At 36.3% G+C, this 16,925-nt stretch overlaps 1 protein-coding gene across 3 annotated transcripts in view; it reads left to right on the forward strand.

Moving 5' to 3' along the window:
- Positions 1-14,250, forward strand: part of WDR47 (WD repeat domain 47) — a 57,011-nt gene extending 42,761 nt beyond the window's left edge. Inside the window, exons 9-15 of one of the 3 annotated variants that reach the window (XM_004263118.3) lie at positions 1,071-1,146; positions 2,944-3,101; positions 6,219-6,388; positions 7,163-7,333; positions 8,016-8,147; positions 10,966-11,184; positions 12,891-14,250. In XM_004263118.3, coding sequence (XP_004263166.1) covers positions 1,071-1,146; positions 2,944-3,101; positions 6,219-6,388; positions 7,163-7,333; positions 8,016-8,147; positions 10,966-11,184; positions 12,891-13,033 — 1,069 coding nt within the window. In that variant the 3' untranslated portion in view covers positions 13,034-14,250. The remainder of the gene's footprint in view (positions 1-1,070; positions 1,147-2,943; positions 3,102-6,218; positions 6,389-7,162; positions 7,334-8,015; positions 8,148-10,965; positions 11,185-12,890) is intronic. The other 2 variants (XM_049707674.1, XM_049707680.1) reach the window with 2 other exon arrangements.
- The last annotated feature ends 2,675 nt before the right edge of the window (positions 14,251-16,925 follow it).

Raw genomic sequence — 16,925 nt, forward strand, 5'->3', positions numbered from 1 at the left:
TTAGGACTTTGTCTTCCCTGATGTTCTAAAACTTCATGATGATACACATCAGAGTAGGTCTATTTTACTTCATTTTGCTGGATACTTCGTGGGCTCTTTTAAGCTGGAAACTTAAGTGCTAGAATATCGAAAACATTTATGTAGCAATTTTCTTACCTCCATTTTATATTGATTAATTTTTTCTGGTATCATTTTTATTTTCTAAGCTCTTTCTTATTCTCTAATTTTCCTTATATTTTTTAATAGATATTTTTCTTGTTTCCTGGATTCATTATTTCCCCTTATATTTCTTAGGATTTTAATTATATTTTTGTAGTTTTTGTTTCCTTAATTGTCTTCCTTCTTCCAAATTCCTTTCTTGTTTATTTTACTCTTCGTTTTTTTTGTTTTGTTTTGTTTTGTTTTTGGCTGCATTTCAGGGTTTGCAGGATCGTAGTTCCCTGACCAGGGGTGGAACCCGTGCCCCCGCGGTGGAAGCATGGAATCCTAACCACTGCACCACCAGGGAAGACCCTAGTCTCTGGTTTTTATTTAGAAGGCTTTCTTCAAGCATTTGACTATTGGGAGTGAGGCATTTTTTAAAAAAGCTGATTGGAAGGAAGGGCCACATGTATGGATGCATGTGTTTACCTGTTGGCCTCACCAAAAAGTGATTAAATGGAAACATTGTTTTATTGTGGGACCCTGAACTGTCAAGTTTCTGTTAGTCTTTTCTCATGGTCCAGATAATTTTTCTAAAGAGCAATCCAGGTTCCTGCCTGGGTTAGGATTTAAGCATAGCAACCAGGATTCTGGAACTAAGCAGGGAAAAGGTAGTTGACATCTGACTATAAAATTTGTGGACTTTGACTTAATCTCTTTTCTAGAATGGCTTCTCATTCCTTCCTTACAACTAACTATGCTTTGTGTTATGGAGTCCAGAGCCTCTTAATAAATGGCTCCAGAGAGTAACTATGACTGGAGTCAGTGGGTGTCATTTGCCAAAAAAATAAATATTAGAGATTGAAAGGACAAGTTAGTTTCTGTTTTGATATTCAGAGTAAACTGTACTTGAATTTCTATTCACACAGCTCATCAGAACATTCGGTCATTAAGCCACCTCTTGGAGATTCTTCAGGGAATCTGTCAAGATCAAGAGGGGAAGAGGTAATACTTAGGGGAAGGAAGGTTCATTATTTTTATATTTACTTGCAAATTTTGTCAAGGAATTCTCAACTTAAAGAAAGAACAACCTTTAGAAATAGTCATTATTGTTAATGCTGGTAGTTACCTCAGGGTAGTTGAGCTTTCACTGAGTGAAGTGAAGGGGTTGCCTGAGAAATCACATTTTGAGAGTATTCATATTAATTGTCCAGTGGTGATCTTGGCGCATGAGTTAGGGCTGTGTCACTACTCTCTGAACCCTGTGGTTAATTAGTTAAGGTATTATTATATCTTTACTCCTTTGGGCTTCTCATCAATGCATTTGTTTTTTGCTTTGGAACCCGATATCCTTCTCTAACCAGTATACACCTTCACTCTATCTTATTTTCTCTAGTTCAGATTTTAACCCCATAAACAATAATTATTTCAGATGCTTATGGGGCCAAACAGGTAACATAAATGAATAAAGTTGACTATTTTTGTGATAAGTACATAGGAATATTTGTCCCTTGCACAAAGAAGTATGCTGGCCTAGTGTTTCTAGTTCTTTTGATTTTTAAGAAAAGCTAGAAAGTTAGATTTTTATGTGAAATCTATTTTTTCAATGGCAACAAATTAAAAAAAAAATTAAATACACTGGAGAAGAGCAGGTAAAGTTAATTTTGGCTCTGCCACTTCTGCTGTAAAGCAACCCTTAGTAATTATTATTAATGTGCTATTGGCCATTTAATCAATTAGTCATTCCCCTCCATTTTTCTCTTATCTACCCATGCTATTCATTTGGTAAATAGTCACCTTTCTTGTATATGGATTAATGGAAAATGTAGTATTTCTAGTCAAATAAATTGATATGAATAATACAAGAATTCAATTCAGTTACGTAAGACAGATTGTAATATATTAGCTTTAACTCCTACTCCCCCATGAGGATGTATTGCTGAATACATAAAAGTTTGGGTAGGGAGATGTATAGTCTCTTCATTGATGTAATAATCACTATGGATTCTAGAGCTCTCAGCATACAACCAGAGCTGCAGTGATTTGCCTTTGGAACGTATGAATGTCAAGTACCTACACAAAGAGAATTTGGTTGGGTCTGTGCACCACACCCAGCCTGGAGGGCTCTGTTCCAGGTCCAGGGTCCAGTCCTGGTCAGGGTAGCAGGGTGGTTTCAAATGATACCAATAATAGCAGTCACCAAAGCTTTTATACAGAGCTGTTTCAACTTGCCTTCCTCAGAAGAGGGCTGTGGACAGACAGGTTGACAGTTTAAAATAGAAATGAGGCTGAAATTAAATTTTCTGATTAAAATCATTTTTACAGTTTTAAAAGGGTATTTTACAATTTGAGTTTGAAATATTAAAGTATTCATTGCTGGAGATAATGGCAAACTTTTTTTTTAACCCTAAAATGATTAAATAATAGTGTTTTATATTTCCTACTTTTAGAAACATGAACAGTTTTCTGTTTTTGTAAGAACTATACATGTGGGCTATTTTTTTCCTTGACAGTTAAAGAGAACTTAATATGGGAATGCATATTCTTATATTTTGTCATAGTAAACGAAGAAAAACTTGAATGTCTGTGATCTATGTGAGCTTAGTTTAGCAATGAGTAGCAAAAATAGAAAAATTGGGCTTAATTTGGATTTGCCATTCAAAAGAATGTATGATTGTAGATTATGAACATTAAAGTGATGAAGTGAATAATACAGTTCAGATGAATTTAAAATGAGATAAAGACAAATTCTTTCAAATTCATTTTTTTATAGAATGACTTTCATATTCATTCTTTCCATAGGATGACAAAACAAAAAAGCAGTTTGTTTGTATTAATACCCTAGAAGACACACAAGCTGTTAGAGCAGTGGCTTTTCATCCAGGTGGTGGTCTATATGCTGTTGGTTCAAATTCAAAAACTCTGAGAGTATGTGCCTATCCAGAAGTAATTGATCCAAGGTAAGGATAGATGATTTATTGTGCCATTCTTACTTTAGTTTTTAATTTAGCTATATGGTCCCTTTTTTAAGAATTGCCATTCAGTAGTGTGTAATTTTTATTTCTTTTCCTTTTATTAAGCTTTTACATTTTTGTTTTCAATACTTAGGAAATATATGTAAGAATCATCGATTAACTTTATAAGTTGTTTTTCATAAAATGTTTTTGATTAGGCCATTGTTCACTCAATAGTCTAGTTGTCTTTATTTACATGGTTTTTGTTAATTTTTTAAAAAATCTGCAAGATCCTTCTAGCTTAATTACATAAAGACAAAGTATTGCTGGTTATAGACTTGGAGAAAATTTAAAATGTCTTATACTAATAACTTCAAAGAAGTATTAGGTTGAACTATATGAAATTGCTGATATTTGACCATTTTGACCTAGAAAGATTCAATTTTCATTTGGTCAACCTAATTTTGATTTTAGTCTCTTGTTTTAACAGATTATGGGATTTGAAAATAAGAGATATATCTTTAAAGGCATATGTCGCAAAAAACCAGGCACATGACCTTATGTATTAGGTGTACAACTAATTCTTTAAAGTTACTGAGAAAGCATATACCTTAGATATAATCTCACAGAAAACCGAATTTGAACTCTTTTTGTCAATTTATTTGTCAAGGCTTTTACTATCAAAATAAATAGGCATTATAAAGATCAAGAACTATTTGGTAGATTTTGTGGTTAGAGAAATGGCCACAAATGGAATAGTTTTCATACCAGTAGACAAAAACACTCAAATAAAACAAGCTACACATCTTTAAAAATTTAAAAATAAAAAGGAGTACATGTCATAATATGTTTTGGAAACTTTTTACAACCCTTAGGCTTTTTTATTATAACCCCAGTTTGGAGAACAGCGGGGCGAGATTATTTATTTATTTGCATTTTTTGGTATATCTCTTATCTGAAACTAGAAATTTAGGCTTTTGGACTGCAGTAGCATTTAAAGGTTGGGAAGGGGAATAGGGATCATGTTAGATGATAGTAATATAATTTATTGATGCTCATTGTGTTAGTTAAGTAGGATTATATGAGAGAGAATAGGCAGAATTCCAGATCAGGGCGTGGAAAAGAAAAACAATTATGTAGGCAGAGCCAAAGACTTTGTGTATTTAAGGTTAATCTGATCTTAAATTGACTTTCCTCTTTTGTATTTCTCATGCTGGCACAGATGTTTCATAGACTCCCTTGAAGAAACTGATTTTTATGAAAATAAATTCATTTATTTAACAAATATATTTTGAGCTCCTTCTATGTGCTAGGCTTTGGGGATAGTTGTGAGTAAAACAAACATGTTCATTGACCTATGGAACTTCTGTCTTAGTGGCGAAGATGGATATTATGGAGATAGGCACACTAATAAATGTAATTATACATTGTGGTAGGTGCTATGAAGAGAAAGTACAAGGTGCTGTAGCATAGTAAAATGGGAGATGAGGGAACTGGGGAGTCAGAGTAGGACCTCTTTGAAGAAGATGTGTTAAAGCTGAGATCTGAGGGTGAGTAGAACCTAGCTATGTGAAGAGAAGGGAGAAGATAGTAATTAGAGGGAACATGAAGTGAGAAAGAGCTTGGCTTTTTAAGGAACCAAAACAAGTTCAGATCGGCTGGTGTATTGTGAGCTGTAGCGTGATGAGGCTACGGAGATAGATGTGAACTAAATCATGCAGTTTTGTATCCATTTTGGATTTTATGGTGAGTGCAGTGGGAAGCTGCTGAAAGTTTTCAGCAGAACAGTATTGTGTTGTAAACTCTGGGTCAGATGGCAATAAGATTAGATGCTAGGAGAAAGGTAGGAGGCTGTTGTCAATGGCCGGTGTGATGGCAGTGGAAAATGGATGGAGGTAAAATCCATTTAAAGAAAGAATTGGTTGGCCCTGGCAATGAACTGGATGTGCAGCTGAAAAGAGAATCTTGATCTGATTTATTTTCTCTATCACTATTAAGCACCTTGTAAGTGTTGAAGATTTATCAATATTATTGTTTTTTAAAAATTTCTTAATTATGAAAATTTTAAGCATACACAGAAGTAGAGATTAGTACACTGAAATGCATTTGTCAAGATTTTTGTCACATTTCTTCATCCTTTTTGTTTACTAAAGTATTTTAAGGTATTTTAATCCTAGATATGTCATTTCACCCTTTAGGATAAATCTCCAAAAACATGTACATTTTCTTACATAGACTTGATGTTATCATTATACCTATAGTATCTTAATATAGTCTATGTTTTAAAGTACAGATAAGATGATACTACTCCACTAAACCAATGTTAGACTCCCATTAAAGGTCAAGCTATAGAGGAGCATGGCATTTGGGACCTTCCCCAGCTGTGCTTGCTGCTTCTCACCCATCATGTCTGTCCCACTCAGTCTCTGGAATGCCCCAGGCTTCTCCCCGCCAGTCCCACAAACTTTTTCCCATGCTGCATACTGGGCTGGTCTCCCCACTATATTTTATCTTCACTGAAGCAGTTTTCCTGCTTTCATCTTTTTCTGTAATAATTCTCCCTGTCCTTTAAGGCCTAGTACCTTGTATTGGACTATAATATTTATACTTGCTTTACTGTATGTGGGTAGTCATGAAACATCTACCCCTGCCAGATACTAAACTCAGGACAGATCTCTTGCCACTTTTATTTTTTCTCTGTCCTTTTCTCTATCCTTTGCCTTCCCCTAGCCCCAGGCAATTGCTCATATTATATGTTTAATAAATGTTTATTGAACTTTTTGAATTAGAAGCATCATCAGCTCTTTTTAAAATTCTTTTGGGAATTTAAAAATATATGAAAATATGTGAAATGAAGACTTAAAAAATATCCTCTTCCCTATGTGGTCTGAAATAAGACTTAAGATTAGTATAATAATGGTTAATAATTTTACTTTTGGATTTTAAATATGCTTTAAATTTATTTTGTCTAAGAGTTTGAAAATTGTTGTTAACTAATTGTCTGATACTTTTTTTGCTCCCTCCCTCAAGAACAACCATAACGCAGAACTTCACATTCACTTCACATTCATTAACCTTAGTAAGCAAGAAATTGAAATATCTTTTTGCGATTTTTCTTTCTAGTGCACATGACATCCCTAAGCAGCCAGTGGTGCGTTTTAAAAGGAATAAGCATCACAAAGGATCCATTTACTGTGTGGCCTGGAGTCCTTGTGGACAGTTATTAGCGACAGGATCAAATGACAAATACGTCAAAGTGCTGCCCTTCAATGCAGAGACTTGTAATGCAACAGGTAGGGGCCGAGTATGCAAGCAGTAGCTTGCCAGTGTGTTCTTTATGTTTCCCCATGTGTGTCTCTGATATAGCTCTGTACTGTTTTTAGTAAAATCTAAGAATATACCATTAAGAATTCTTTTACATTCTAATTGCTTGTGTTCATGAGGCATTATTCTTTTCTTTTTTGCGGTACGCGGGCCTCTCACCGATGTGGCCTCTCCCGTTGTGGAGCACAGGCTCCGGACGTGCTGGCTCAGCGGCCATGGCTCACGGGCCCAGCCGCTCCGCGGCATGTGGGATCCTCCCGCACCAGGGCATGAACCCGTGTCCCCTGCATTGGTAGGTGGACTCTCAACCACTGCGCCACCAGGGAAGCCCGGCATTATTCTTTTTTAATCAGTTCTTACAAGGTGGCCAGGTGGTGTCTAATCCTCAGAAAATTATTGTCATCAGAAAAATAACTTTTATATAACTTCCAGAATTGTATTAGTGAATATTTCCCAGAGAGTATCTGTTTTTTCTTTATTTTCTTTGGGATAAAAGCCAAGAAGGTAACTCTGCATATAGCTCTGTTTTAGTGATGATGATAACCTAGTTGGTATTTTGATTTCTTGACTTTTTTTACTCAGTAAAGTGAAATTGATTATTATATCAATTCCAAAATGAAAATATAAACCATACCATTCTACCGTTCTACTACTCTTGGTCAGTTTGGAGGCATTTTAGCAATCTCAAATTATCACAGTAAGTTGAGCAGCGTCTTTTTTTAAAATTCTTATTGCTGTTTCAGGACCGGATCTGGAATTTAGTATGCATGATGGGACAATTAGAGACTTGGCATTTATGGAAGGCCCAGAAAGTGGTGGAGCTATTTTGATAAGTGCTGGAGCAGGGGATTGTAACATTTATACAACCGATTGTCAAAGAGGACAGGGCCTCCATGCTCTGAGTGGGCATACCGGTATGTGATATCAGTCTCAGATGCTACTCTTCTTTTTGTTCATCCCATGCTTTTTCCCCCTACGCATTTTCATTAATGGGGGTATATTGCATCAAAAGGGATTTCTTTAGGACAGGAAATTTTTATTTCAAAAATCTGAATTGTGAACTTTGGATAACAACACAGTAATGATAGCTAACATTTTCCTTTACTTATACACATAATTCCTTAATTTAATCCTCACAACAACCTTATAAGGCCAGAAGTTCTATCTCCATCTTACACATGGAAAAGGCAAAACTTGAAAAGGCAAAATGACTTGCTCATTATCTTACTGCCAAACATGGCAGAACAGGTCTGTCCCTTCCAAAGCTGGTGATCTAATCCCACAATCCTGTACTTCCTCTTTGGAAAATTTGCCCTAATTTCAAATGATAATATTTTTTTCAGTACTAATTATGATGTCCTGAAATATTTGACTCACCAAAAAAGGTTAAGTTTATACAGCATGGTTTTGATGTGCCTTTTACTGAATTTAATTTTTTGAAAATTGCCAATGTATTTGATATATATGGAAAATCCCTGCCACACAGTATATTTGATTAACTAGATTAGATGTGCTCAACAGTAAGGAGTACTTAGCTTTGAATGTGTTTTAGAAAAATACTGTTCCATGGTAATAACTGATTATATGATCTTTTAGGGCATATTTTAGCGCTTTACACTTGGAGTGGCTGGATGATTGCGTCTGGTTCCCAAGATAAGACTGTTAGGTTCTGGGATCTCCGTGTACCAAGCTGTGTTCGCGTTGTTGGCACAACATTCCATGGAACTGGTAGGTTTTTTTGGAATTTAAATAAATTTATATGAGAAAGAAACTTTATAGATTGCACTCACTTCTTCTCCCCTGCAAAACATGTTAAAAAAAAATAGGAACCATAGAAACTAACTACTTGGCATTTTATTGATTAACTTAAATTCTTACAAAATGCTTTCATCTGTTAGTTTATTTGTAAAAATAATATTCAGCTAAGGAAACCAAAGCCCGAGGAGATTAAGTATCATGCCCTAATTATCCTGTTAGCAGGGTCGTTTTAGAACTCAGACCTTTTAAAAAAAACATTTTTTAATTGCATACACATGACAAAAATTGAGCAAAAGGGTGTAAAACATTTTATTCCCACTCCTGTTTCTTGGTGTCTTTCCCTAAGGGACCAGTTACTTATTTATTCTTCTAGGAATATTCTGTAAGTATATAAGCAAAAAGTTTGTATATCATAATCTCCCTTCTCCTTTAAACACACATATACACAGACACAAATGGTAGCATATGACATGTACCTTGCTTTTTTAATTTAACATGGATTGCTTCATGTAAACTGAGGCTACTGCTCTTTGTGTTATATCACCTTTTAAAATACTGGTATCTAAAAGTGACAGTATTCTGCCATTGTCTTTATTTTAGAGTCCCTTTTCGGTCTTTGTAGTTTTTTTTTTTTTTTTTGAGGTATGCGGGCCTCTCACTGTTGTGGCCTCTCCCATTGCAGAGCACAGCTCTGGACGCGCAGGCTCAGCGGCCATGGCTCACGGGCCCAGCCACTCTGTGGCATGTGGGATCTTCCCGGACTGGGGCACGAACCCATGTCCCCTGCATCGGCAGGCGGACTCTCAACCACTGCGCCACCAGGGAAGCCCTGTCTTTGTAGTTTTTAATAGCAGTTCTGTGGTGCTATTCCAAGTGAAAAGACCTGTCTTATATTCTTAATTTTTTTGTTTTTTCTGTAATGCTTTAGCTATTCTCTCAACTTTCATGGATCTTCTATACTTTGAATCAAACCAGATATGTTCTTCCACTTGTCTGCTCATGGTCAGGTCCTCTCATGTTTGGTCTTAGCTTTACTAGCACGTTGCCAGAAAGGTCTTCTTTGCCTTAATTGGGACCTTACCATTATTTTCTATCTTCGAACTTGTTTTTCTCCTTTATACCTCTCATCACTATTTAAAGTTATATATTTGTGTGTTTATTGCTGGTCTCCTTCAGTAGATTTTAAGTTTCACAAAGGCAGCAGTCATATCTGTTTTATTTCTCAGAGTAGATTTAACATCTACCATAGTGCCTGGCCCAAGGGAGTAGTGATCTAATAACTTTGTTGAATAAATGAACCTAGAATTCTGTTGGCACCATAAACTTTGCACTTGTAAAGCTAAGCTCATTATATTTCCCCTGGAAATCCACTCTTATTCCCATTTTCTCTGTGTTTGATAATGGTTCTCTTATTTCCTTGTGCACATAGATTTGAAATCTGGGGCTCATTTTTCACTTCTTTTTTTTGCCCCCATCCAGGCAGTTAATTGACAAGACTGTTGATTCTTTATTCAATTTTTTCCTAAAATCTGTCTACATGTCATCATTCAGGCCCTTATTCTCTCATTATTCTACTGTTCTATCTTGTCTTCCAGTGGTTTCCCTTCTATAGTCTGTCCATTTTAATTTGATACACATTTTCACATAGATTAATCTTCCCAGAGCACTCCTTGGATCATGTAAATCTTTTGCTTAGAAACCTGCAGTGATGTTGGGCTGTGTATAGGAACAAGCTCACACTCTGCAGTTTGGCTTTCAAGATGCTTGACGGTCTGGTCCTAACCTGCTCTTACGTCTCAGCTACAAGCTACCTTTTATGTTAACTTGTGAAAGCAAGAAACTGCAGTCAAACTAAGCTACCTATCCTTAAACATTTTTATTCCTTTCCTTTAAACATTTTCTCATGTAATTCCTCCTGATAGACTCTTCTTTTCTCTATCAAAAATTCAAGCAAAGATTATTTCTAATTACATATATGTGTAATACATGTAAACACATTCTCTCTTATTTATACTGTTTATTATTCTTCAAGATCTAACTTATGTCCCTTTTTTGTTAAGTTTTCGCAGGCCACTTTGGTCTAGAGTAGTGCTCTCAACCTTATTTTCATTATTGCTTTCCTTAAGGAGAAAAACAAAATTAAATTTTTTCCTAACAAAAGAAATTAAATACTAAGGAATGAGATTTTGGTTTGGTAGGGCTGAACTTCGAAGGGTTACAAACCATTGTTAATATTTAGGATTTTTTTGTCCTCTGAGAACCAGTTTGCACCCCCATGGAGTCATTATTCCGTGGCCTAGAGTCAAGGGTCCAACCTGTAGACTCAGAGCTTAGTTTTTGTTCAGTTCCTGTTGGCGGTTAATCATGTGTTGCTTAGAGATATTTCCCACACTGTGTCCTAAAACATATTTTGTTATTTAATCTTTTGTTCCCCCAACTAGACTCTGAGCTGGGTATGGGAGAATTTCTGGACACTTACCCAGTAGTGAAAACACTGCATTAGGAAAAGTGGCTCATCTATTGCACTATAGGTAATGCTGCTCCAGGGGGTTCTCCCAAAGGACAAAAAAAAGGAGCTTTCTCATTTCTCACAGAATCTTGCTTCATATATCCTCTAAAAAAAGGATGCAAGTATTTATTGGTTGACAGTTTGGATTTTTCCATAACTGAACAGTATTGATAAGCTACATTAAATCTTTAGTGTATGGTTCAGTGAACATAAGTAGCTGTTGTAGTTTAGCTATATTGATTTTTGCATATCGAACCTTCCATTCCTCCTGCTATACAGGCAGTGCAGTGGCATCTGTAGCTGTAGATCCCAGTGGCCGTCTCTTAGCCACAGGACAAGAAGATTCCAGCTGCATGTTATATGACATAAGAGGAGGAAGAATGGTACAAAGTTACCACCCTCATTCCAGTGATGTTCGCTCTGTTCGATTCTCTCCTGGAGCTCACTACTTGCTAACAGGATCCTATGATATGAAAATAAAGGTGACAGACCTACAAGGTGATGGAAATTGACCTCTTTCCTTTTTTTTAGTCTTTCCTATTCTATTTGGAATCTTTCTTTAATGTTAATCTAGTGTGATTGACTATACAACATTTTCAACTTTTAGTTTTATAGCTTCTGCTGAGCAAATTACTTGGTAAATGTATTGAGAAGAATTGTAACAAATTATTAAATTGAGTGAATAGTCTTATTGTTAAATAGTTTTTAAAATATTTAAAAGAATCAACATTTTTTATACTGAGTCATTTTGAGTTCAGTGATGGTAGATGTTAAAATATACATTTATGTATCAGTACTCCTGCTGCTACTTTAAAATAACATAGTGTATAATCTGTATAATTATATCTTCAGTATCTAGTTTTGTTTTTAAACATACATTAAGCAAATATTTACTGTGTACCAACTAGGGACAGACAGAGAGATGAATGAGACAGGTAACTTTCTTCCTGATGGAGCTTATATTTTAGAGGTCAGTAAAAACCAAACCAGTAAACAGTGTAATTTTAGGTATTGGCAAGTGCTGTTAAACGATTAGCAAGGCAGGAGAGAGTGACAGGGTGGCTAGGGGAAGACTGTGCTGGACAGGCTAGAGCAGGTCTCACCAGGGAGGTGCCATTTGCACAGAGACCTGGTGAGAAGAACAAGCTGTGCCAGGACCCTAGGAACAGACCATAGCACGGTCAAGGTGCTGAGGCAGGCATGGATTTGGCTTGCTCATGACACTGCAAGAAACCAGTATGGCTGGAACTTCGTCAACCGAGGGAGAGAGAGGCAGGAGAATAAATCAGAGGCAGGGTTTTGTAGGCATATAAAAAAGCATAATAGGAATCCTTCGGAAGATTTAAAATAGGGAGTGATATGGTCTGTAAATTTAAAAAATAATTTTGAATTATAGGGAGAGTGTGTAAGTATAAATATCTGCGAGGAGGCAATTGGACCAATTCAGGTGGAAGATGATGGTGGCTTGGACTAGGGTTGTAAAGGCAGAGGTAGTAAGAAGTGACTGAATTACCGATGTATTTTAGTTTGTTTCTGTTAAGTTTGGGGAGCGACGGAAAAAGGAATCAGTGCTGATTCCTAGGTTTTTGGCATGAGCAAGCAGATGGTACCATTGAGATGAGGAAGACAGGTAGGGAGAGGAACAGGTTTAGGCAAGAAAATCAAGAGTTTGTTTCAAACAAGTTATACTTAAGTTGACTGTCTAGGCAGTCAAGTGAAATGTCAAATAGTTGTTTGTCTACTAGTCGAGCTCAGGTGAGAAGGCAAGGTTGGAGATGAAATGCGCATGAATCTTAAGTATATAAATGGCTGCGGTAGTATGGTACTAGGTGAAATTTCATAGGAGATGAGGTATAAAGGGAACAAGAAATTTGAAGGCTGACTATTGGGATTCACCAAACTTTAACTCGGGAAGAAGAGGACAAACATCAAAGAAGGCTGAGGTGTAGTGGCACTGAAGTCAGGGGGATATCAAGGGGAGAGAGTTTCAAGGAGAGAGTGGCAGCCGTGTCATGTTGCTGTGCATATGTTACCAAATACTGCTCACATAAGTAGGTCTTCAGTAATTTAAACTGTTTAAACTTTTCAATGTACTATATTAATGTATTAGGCTTTTACATACTGTAATGTCTTAAAGTAATAGGAAGTCTATGAAATCTATACATATTTTGTACTGTAAGTCAAATCTCTTTTCTTTAATTTAGGAGACCTCACTAAACAGCTTCCTATCATGGTGGTGGGGGAACACAAGGACAAAGTCATTCAGTGCAGGTGGCACACCCAGGATCTTTCCTTCCTGTCGTCCTCTGCAGACAGAACTGTAACCCTCTGGACATACAGTGGATAGAGTACAGCCAATGTCAGTCTATGAAGTGAGGGCACAGACTTAAGACTACTGAGTTGTGAACATTACAAATTTGAAGAACATGGACTGACCTGGAAGGTGGCTTAGCACAAGGAGGCCCCTTATTACCACGTATCCCTGTGATAGGAGCTGTTGGGTGGTGTTATTCTGCAGTGCTTTCAGTCTTCCATGTGAGCTCGTGCTGCTGTGACCTGCTGTATGTAGTCTTGTTGCCAAAGTCTGTGGAAGAGCTCTTATGTTGTCAGTGTGCACTCTAAGTCAAGGTGGCCGATGTGTTTACAGTTTAGTATTAAATGCATTCCTTGGTCTTCGCCTAAATGACAGTTTTATATACACATTGAAACTGAACTATACTTTAAGCATATTATTACATGTAATGCAACCAAGTTCTACACAGATTAAACATAGATATTCAGAAATTACTTTTGCTTTTCTCACAATCCCATGATATTGTATCACTTGTCAGCTAGAGATCAGAATTTTATATGTCTCCCCAGAGTTACATTGTTGTTTTAACTAAGGATCACTATGGAGTTGAAAAATGGGTGGAAAACTGCTTCTTAGTTCATTATGTGGTATAGGCCTTTTCTTTTTTCTTAAACCCAGGGATAGAATTACTCTTTCGTCACATTATTTTGTTTCAGGCTTAAAAGGTAAATGTGTTTGCTTCATAAACTTGTTAATTTCAATTTTTTTGGGTGCAACAAGATACCTCCCTTCTAAACTGTACTGTAGGCAGAGCAGCAGCGTTATGTGATGCAACACTTGATGGTACAGTAAATTTACCGGCTAGCATTTTTCCTTTTCAAAATTAAAAAATTTGCCATAGACTATAGCATGGCTTGAAATGCTATGTCTGCATGATAATTTAAAATGGAAAATTTAAACTTTGCACTCCAAAAGCTTATTTGGATTCTTTTCTTGCACTGTTTTGTGTAATGCAGAATAATGATTTTATTTCTATGGTATTGTAGATCCTAACATTTATGTATCTTTATTTTCATATTGTACAGTAATTTTACTTTAAATTATTAAATAGCCTATTTTATTTATTTCAAATGCAGTTGAGTTGATTCTAATTATTGAACTGTCTGTGCACTGTATGTAGCAAGCATTTTTAATCTATTGTATACAAGTGGAAAGGGTATTAGAAGTGTAACTGTGCTATTATTTCAATAAAGACCTCTTGACACCTTAAATTATTCCTGTTCCTCAGTGTCTGTGGTTTTCAGTTTAGAGTGTTGTTTTTTTCAGCTTATCTGGCAGTAGTGTGGTCCAGTGGATGAACCCCACAATCACAAGTTTCTTTTTAAATTTCTCATAGTAACTTACTTTTCAATCCTTCGCAACTGTCTTACTTTTGTGTGTCTTCTCTTTTATTCACTATCTAGAGGACTATATATACTGAACATATTGTAAAAGTTAATTAATAAAAGCTGGGCAAAATATATAAATTCTAACTTTGACTACAAATACATTGAATTGAGTACTTTAGAAATAAAATATGATTAGCTTGTGGATATTCAGCAGTACAATTTTCCTACCTCTCAGGCATGCAGAAGGGAATTCTGCTAAAATCAGGCCACGGTCTCCTTTAGTTTACTTTCATACTTAGTTTTACACATTTTAGATATTATAGCAGGCCGTTAGTGTTAATTTAAAACTAGAAAAAAAGGGCAATTTCTTGATGTAGACCAGATCAACTTCATGGTAAAAAGTGTTCATAAAATTATGTATTCTACCTCCCTCACTATCAAGGAGAAAACTTTAAGATCCTCCCATATGTTGGGTGTTTGTACTTTGCAGTGCATTAGATATAAGCACTAGAAATTATCTTACTTATTTCAGTAACTGTCTGGTTACATATGTCCTTTTTCCTGTGCCTCCACACTGTCTTCTGCATGGAGGTGAATAGATTCTTGGAGGTTCATGTGAAAGAGAAAATACGAGAACTGAAGTATCTATAGTCTCTGAATCCTCTGTTGGGGGTTCAGGGAAGGAGACTGGGGATGGGAGGGTGGTGTAGAAGTTCCTGACTTCTCCCTGGCAGAAGCTTCAGAGGTCTGATTCAAATTTCACTTTTAAAAAAAAATTTAGTTTTAATTTTTTTGGCCATGCTGCTCAGCTTTCAGGATCTTAGTTCCCTGACCAAGGATTGAACCCAGGCCACGGCAGTGAAAATGCCAAGTCCTAACCACTGGACAGCCTGGGAATTCCCCAAATTTCATTTTTTTAATGTTTAATTATTTTTAAAAAATTGTGATAAGCCAAAGGACATAACAGTGAAAGGGCAACCCATGAAATCAGAGAAAATACTTGCAAATCATGTCTGATAAAGGATTAATATCCAGAATATATAAAGAACTCCTACAGCTCAACAACCACCAAAAAAAAAAGTCTGATTAAAAAATGGGCAAAGGACTTGAATAGACATTTCTCCAAAGAAGATAGACAAATGGCCAATAAGCACATGAAAAGATACTTAATATCATTAATCATTAGGGAAATGCAGTTGAAAACCACTGCACACCCAATAGGATGGCCGCTATCAAAAGAACTAAGTGTTGGCATGCATGTGGAGAAATTGGAACTCTTGTGCATTGTTGGTGGGAATAAAAAATGGTGCAGCCACTCTGGAAGACAGTATGGTGGTCCCTCAAAAAGCTAAAAATAGAATTACCGTTTGATCCAGCAATCCCACTTCTAGGTATATATGCTCAAAAGAATTGAAATCAGTGTTGCAAAAAGATATTGTACACTGATGTTCATAGCAGCATTACTCACAAGAGCCAAAATGTGCAAGAAACTGGAGTCCAACAGATAAATGGATAAACTGTGGTATACAATACAATGGAATATTATTCAGCCTTTAAAAAGGAAGGAAATTTTGATATATGTTACAACATGGATGATCCTTGAGGATATTATGTTAAGTGAAATAAGCCAATCACAAAAAGACAGATATTGTATGATTCCACTTGTATGAGGTACCCTAGAGCAGTCATAGAGATACGAAGTTATAGAGTATCTTTGGTGATTGCAGGTGGCTGGGGAGGAAATGAACTGTTTAAGGTGTACAGAGTTTCAGTTTTGCAGGATGAAAAGATTCATGGAGATGGATGGTGGTGATGGTTGCACAAGTATGAATGTACTTAATGACACATCTGTACACTTAAAAATGGTTAAGATGGTAAATTTTATGTCAGGTGTATTTTTTAAAAAAATATTTATTTATTTTGGTTGCTCTGGGTCTTAGTTGTGGCATGCGGGATCTTTTAGCTATGGCCTGCGGACTTTCTTAGTTGCAGCATGCTGACTCTCAGTTGCAGCACGCATGCGGATCTAGTTCCCCGACCAGAGATCCAATCTGGCCCCCCTGCATTGGGAGCACGGAGTCTTACCCACTGGACCACCAGGGAAGTCCCTGTCCAGTGTATTTTAATTTAAAAAAATTGTGATAAGCAACACGCACACTCAAGTGTACTATATGATATACCAAATTTTAACTCACTTTTAAACTTGCTGCCAATAACTTCTGCGTACACCTCTCATTTCTTCCAAGTGTGTAAAACTCATTATTTCCTCTTTGGAGAATTTTACTGAGCTTGCAAGGCCAGTAAGGGATAAAATGAAAAGAAAACTTACTATTTCCAACTACCACATAGCGTGCACTCCCCCACCCCTCCCCAGTACCCAATACTTTAGAACTAGTTTGTCATTCATTATGCCCCATTTAAAAAATTATACTCAAAATAGATTCCCGGGTTTTACTGCAAATGTTACACATTCGAGAACTTATAAAATAAATCGATACTAAGAAAATACGCTTCGTATCCGTTTTATATATTTGGCTTCCATGTAAGCCTTCCCTTGC

This window comes from Orcinus orca, chromosome 1 (genome assembly GCF_937001465.1).
Source record: "Orcinus orca chromosome 1, mOrcOrc1.1, whole genome shotgun sequence".
Lineage (NCBI taxonomy): Eukaryota > Metazoa > Chordata > Mammalia > Artiodactyla > Delphinidae > Orcinus > Orcinus orca.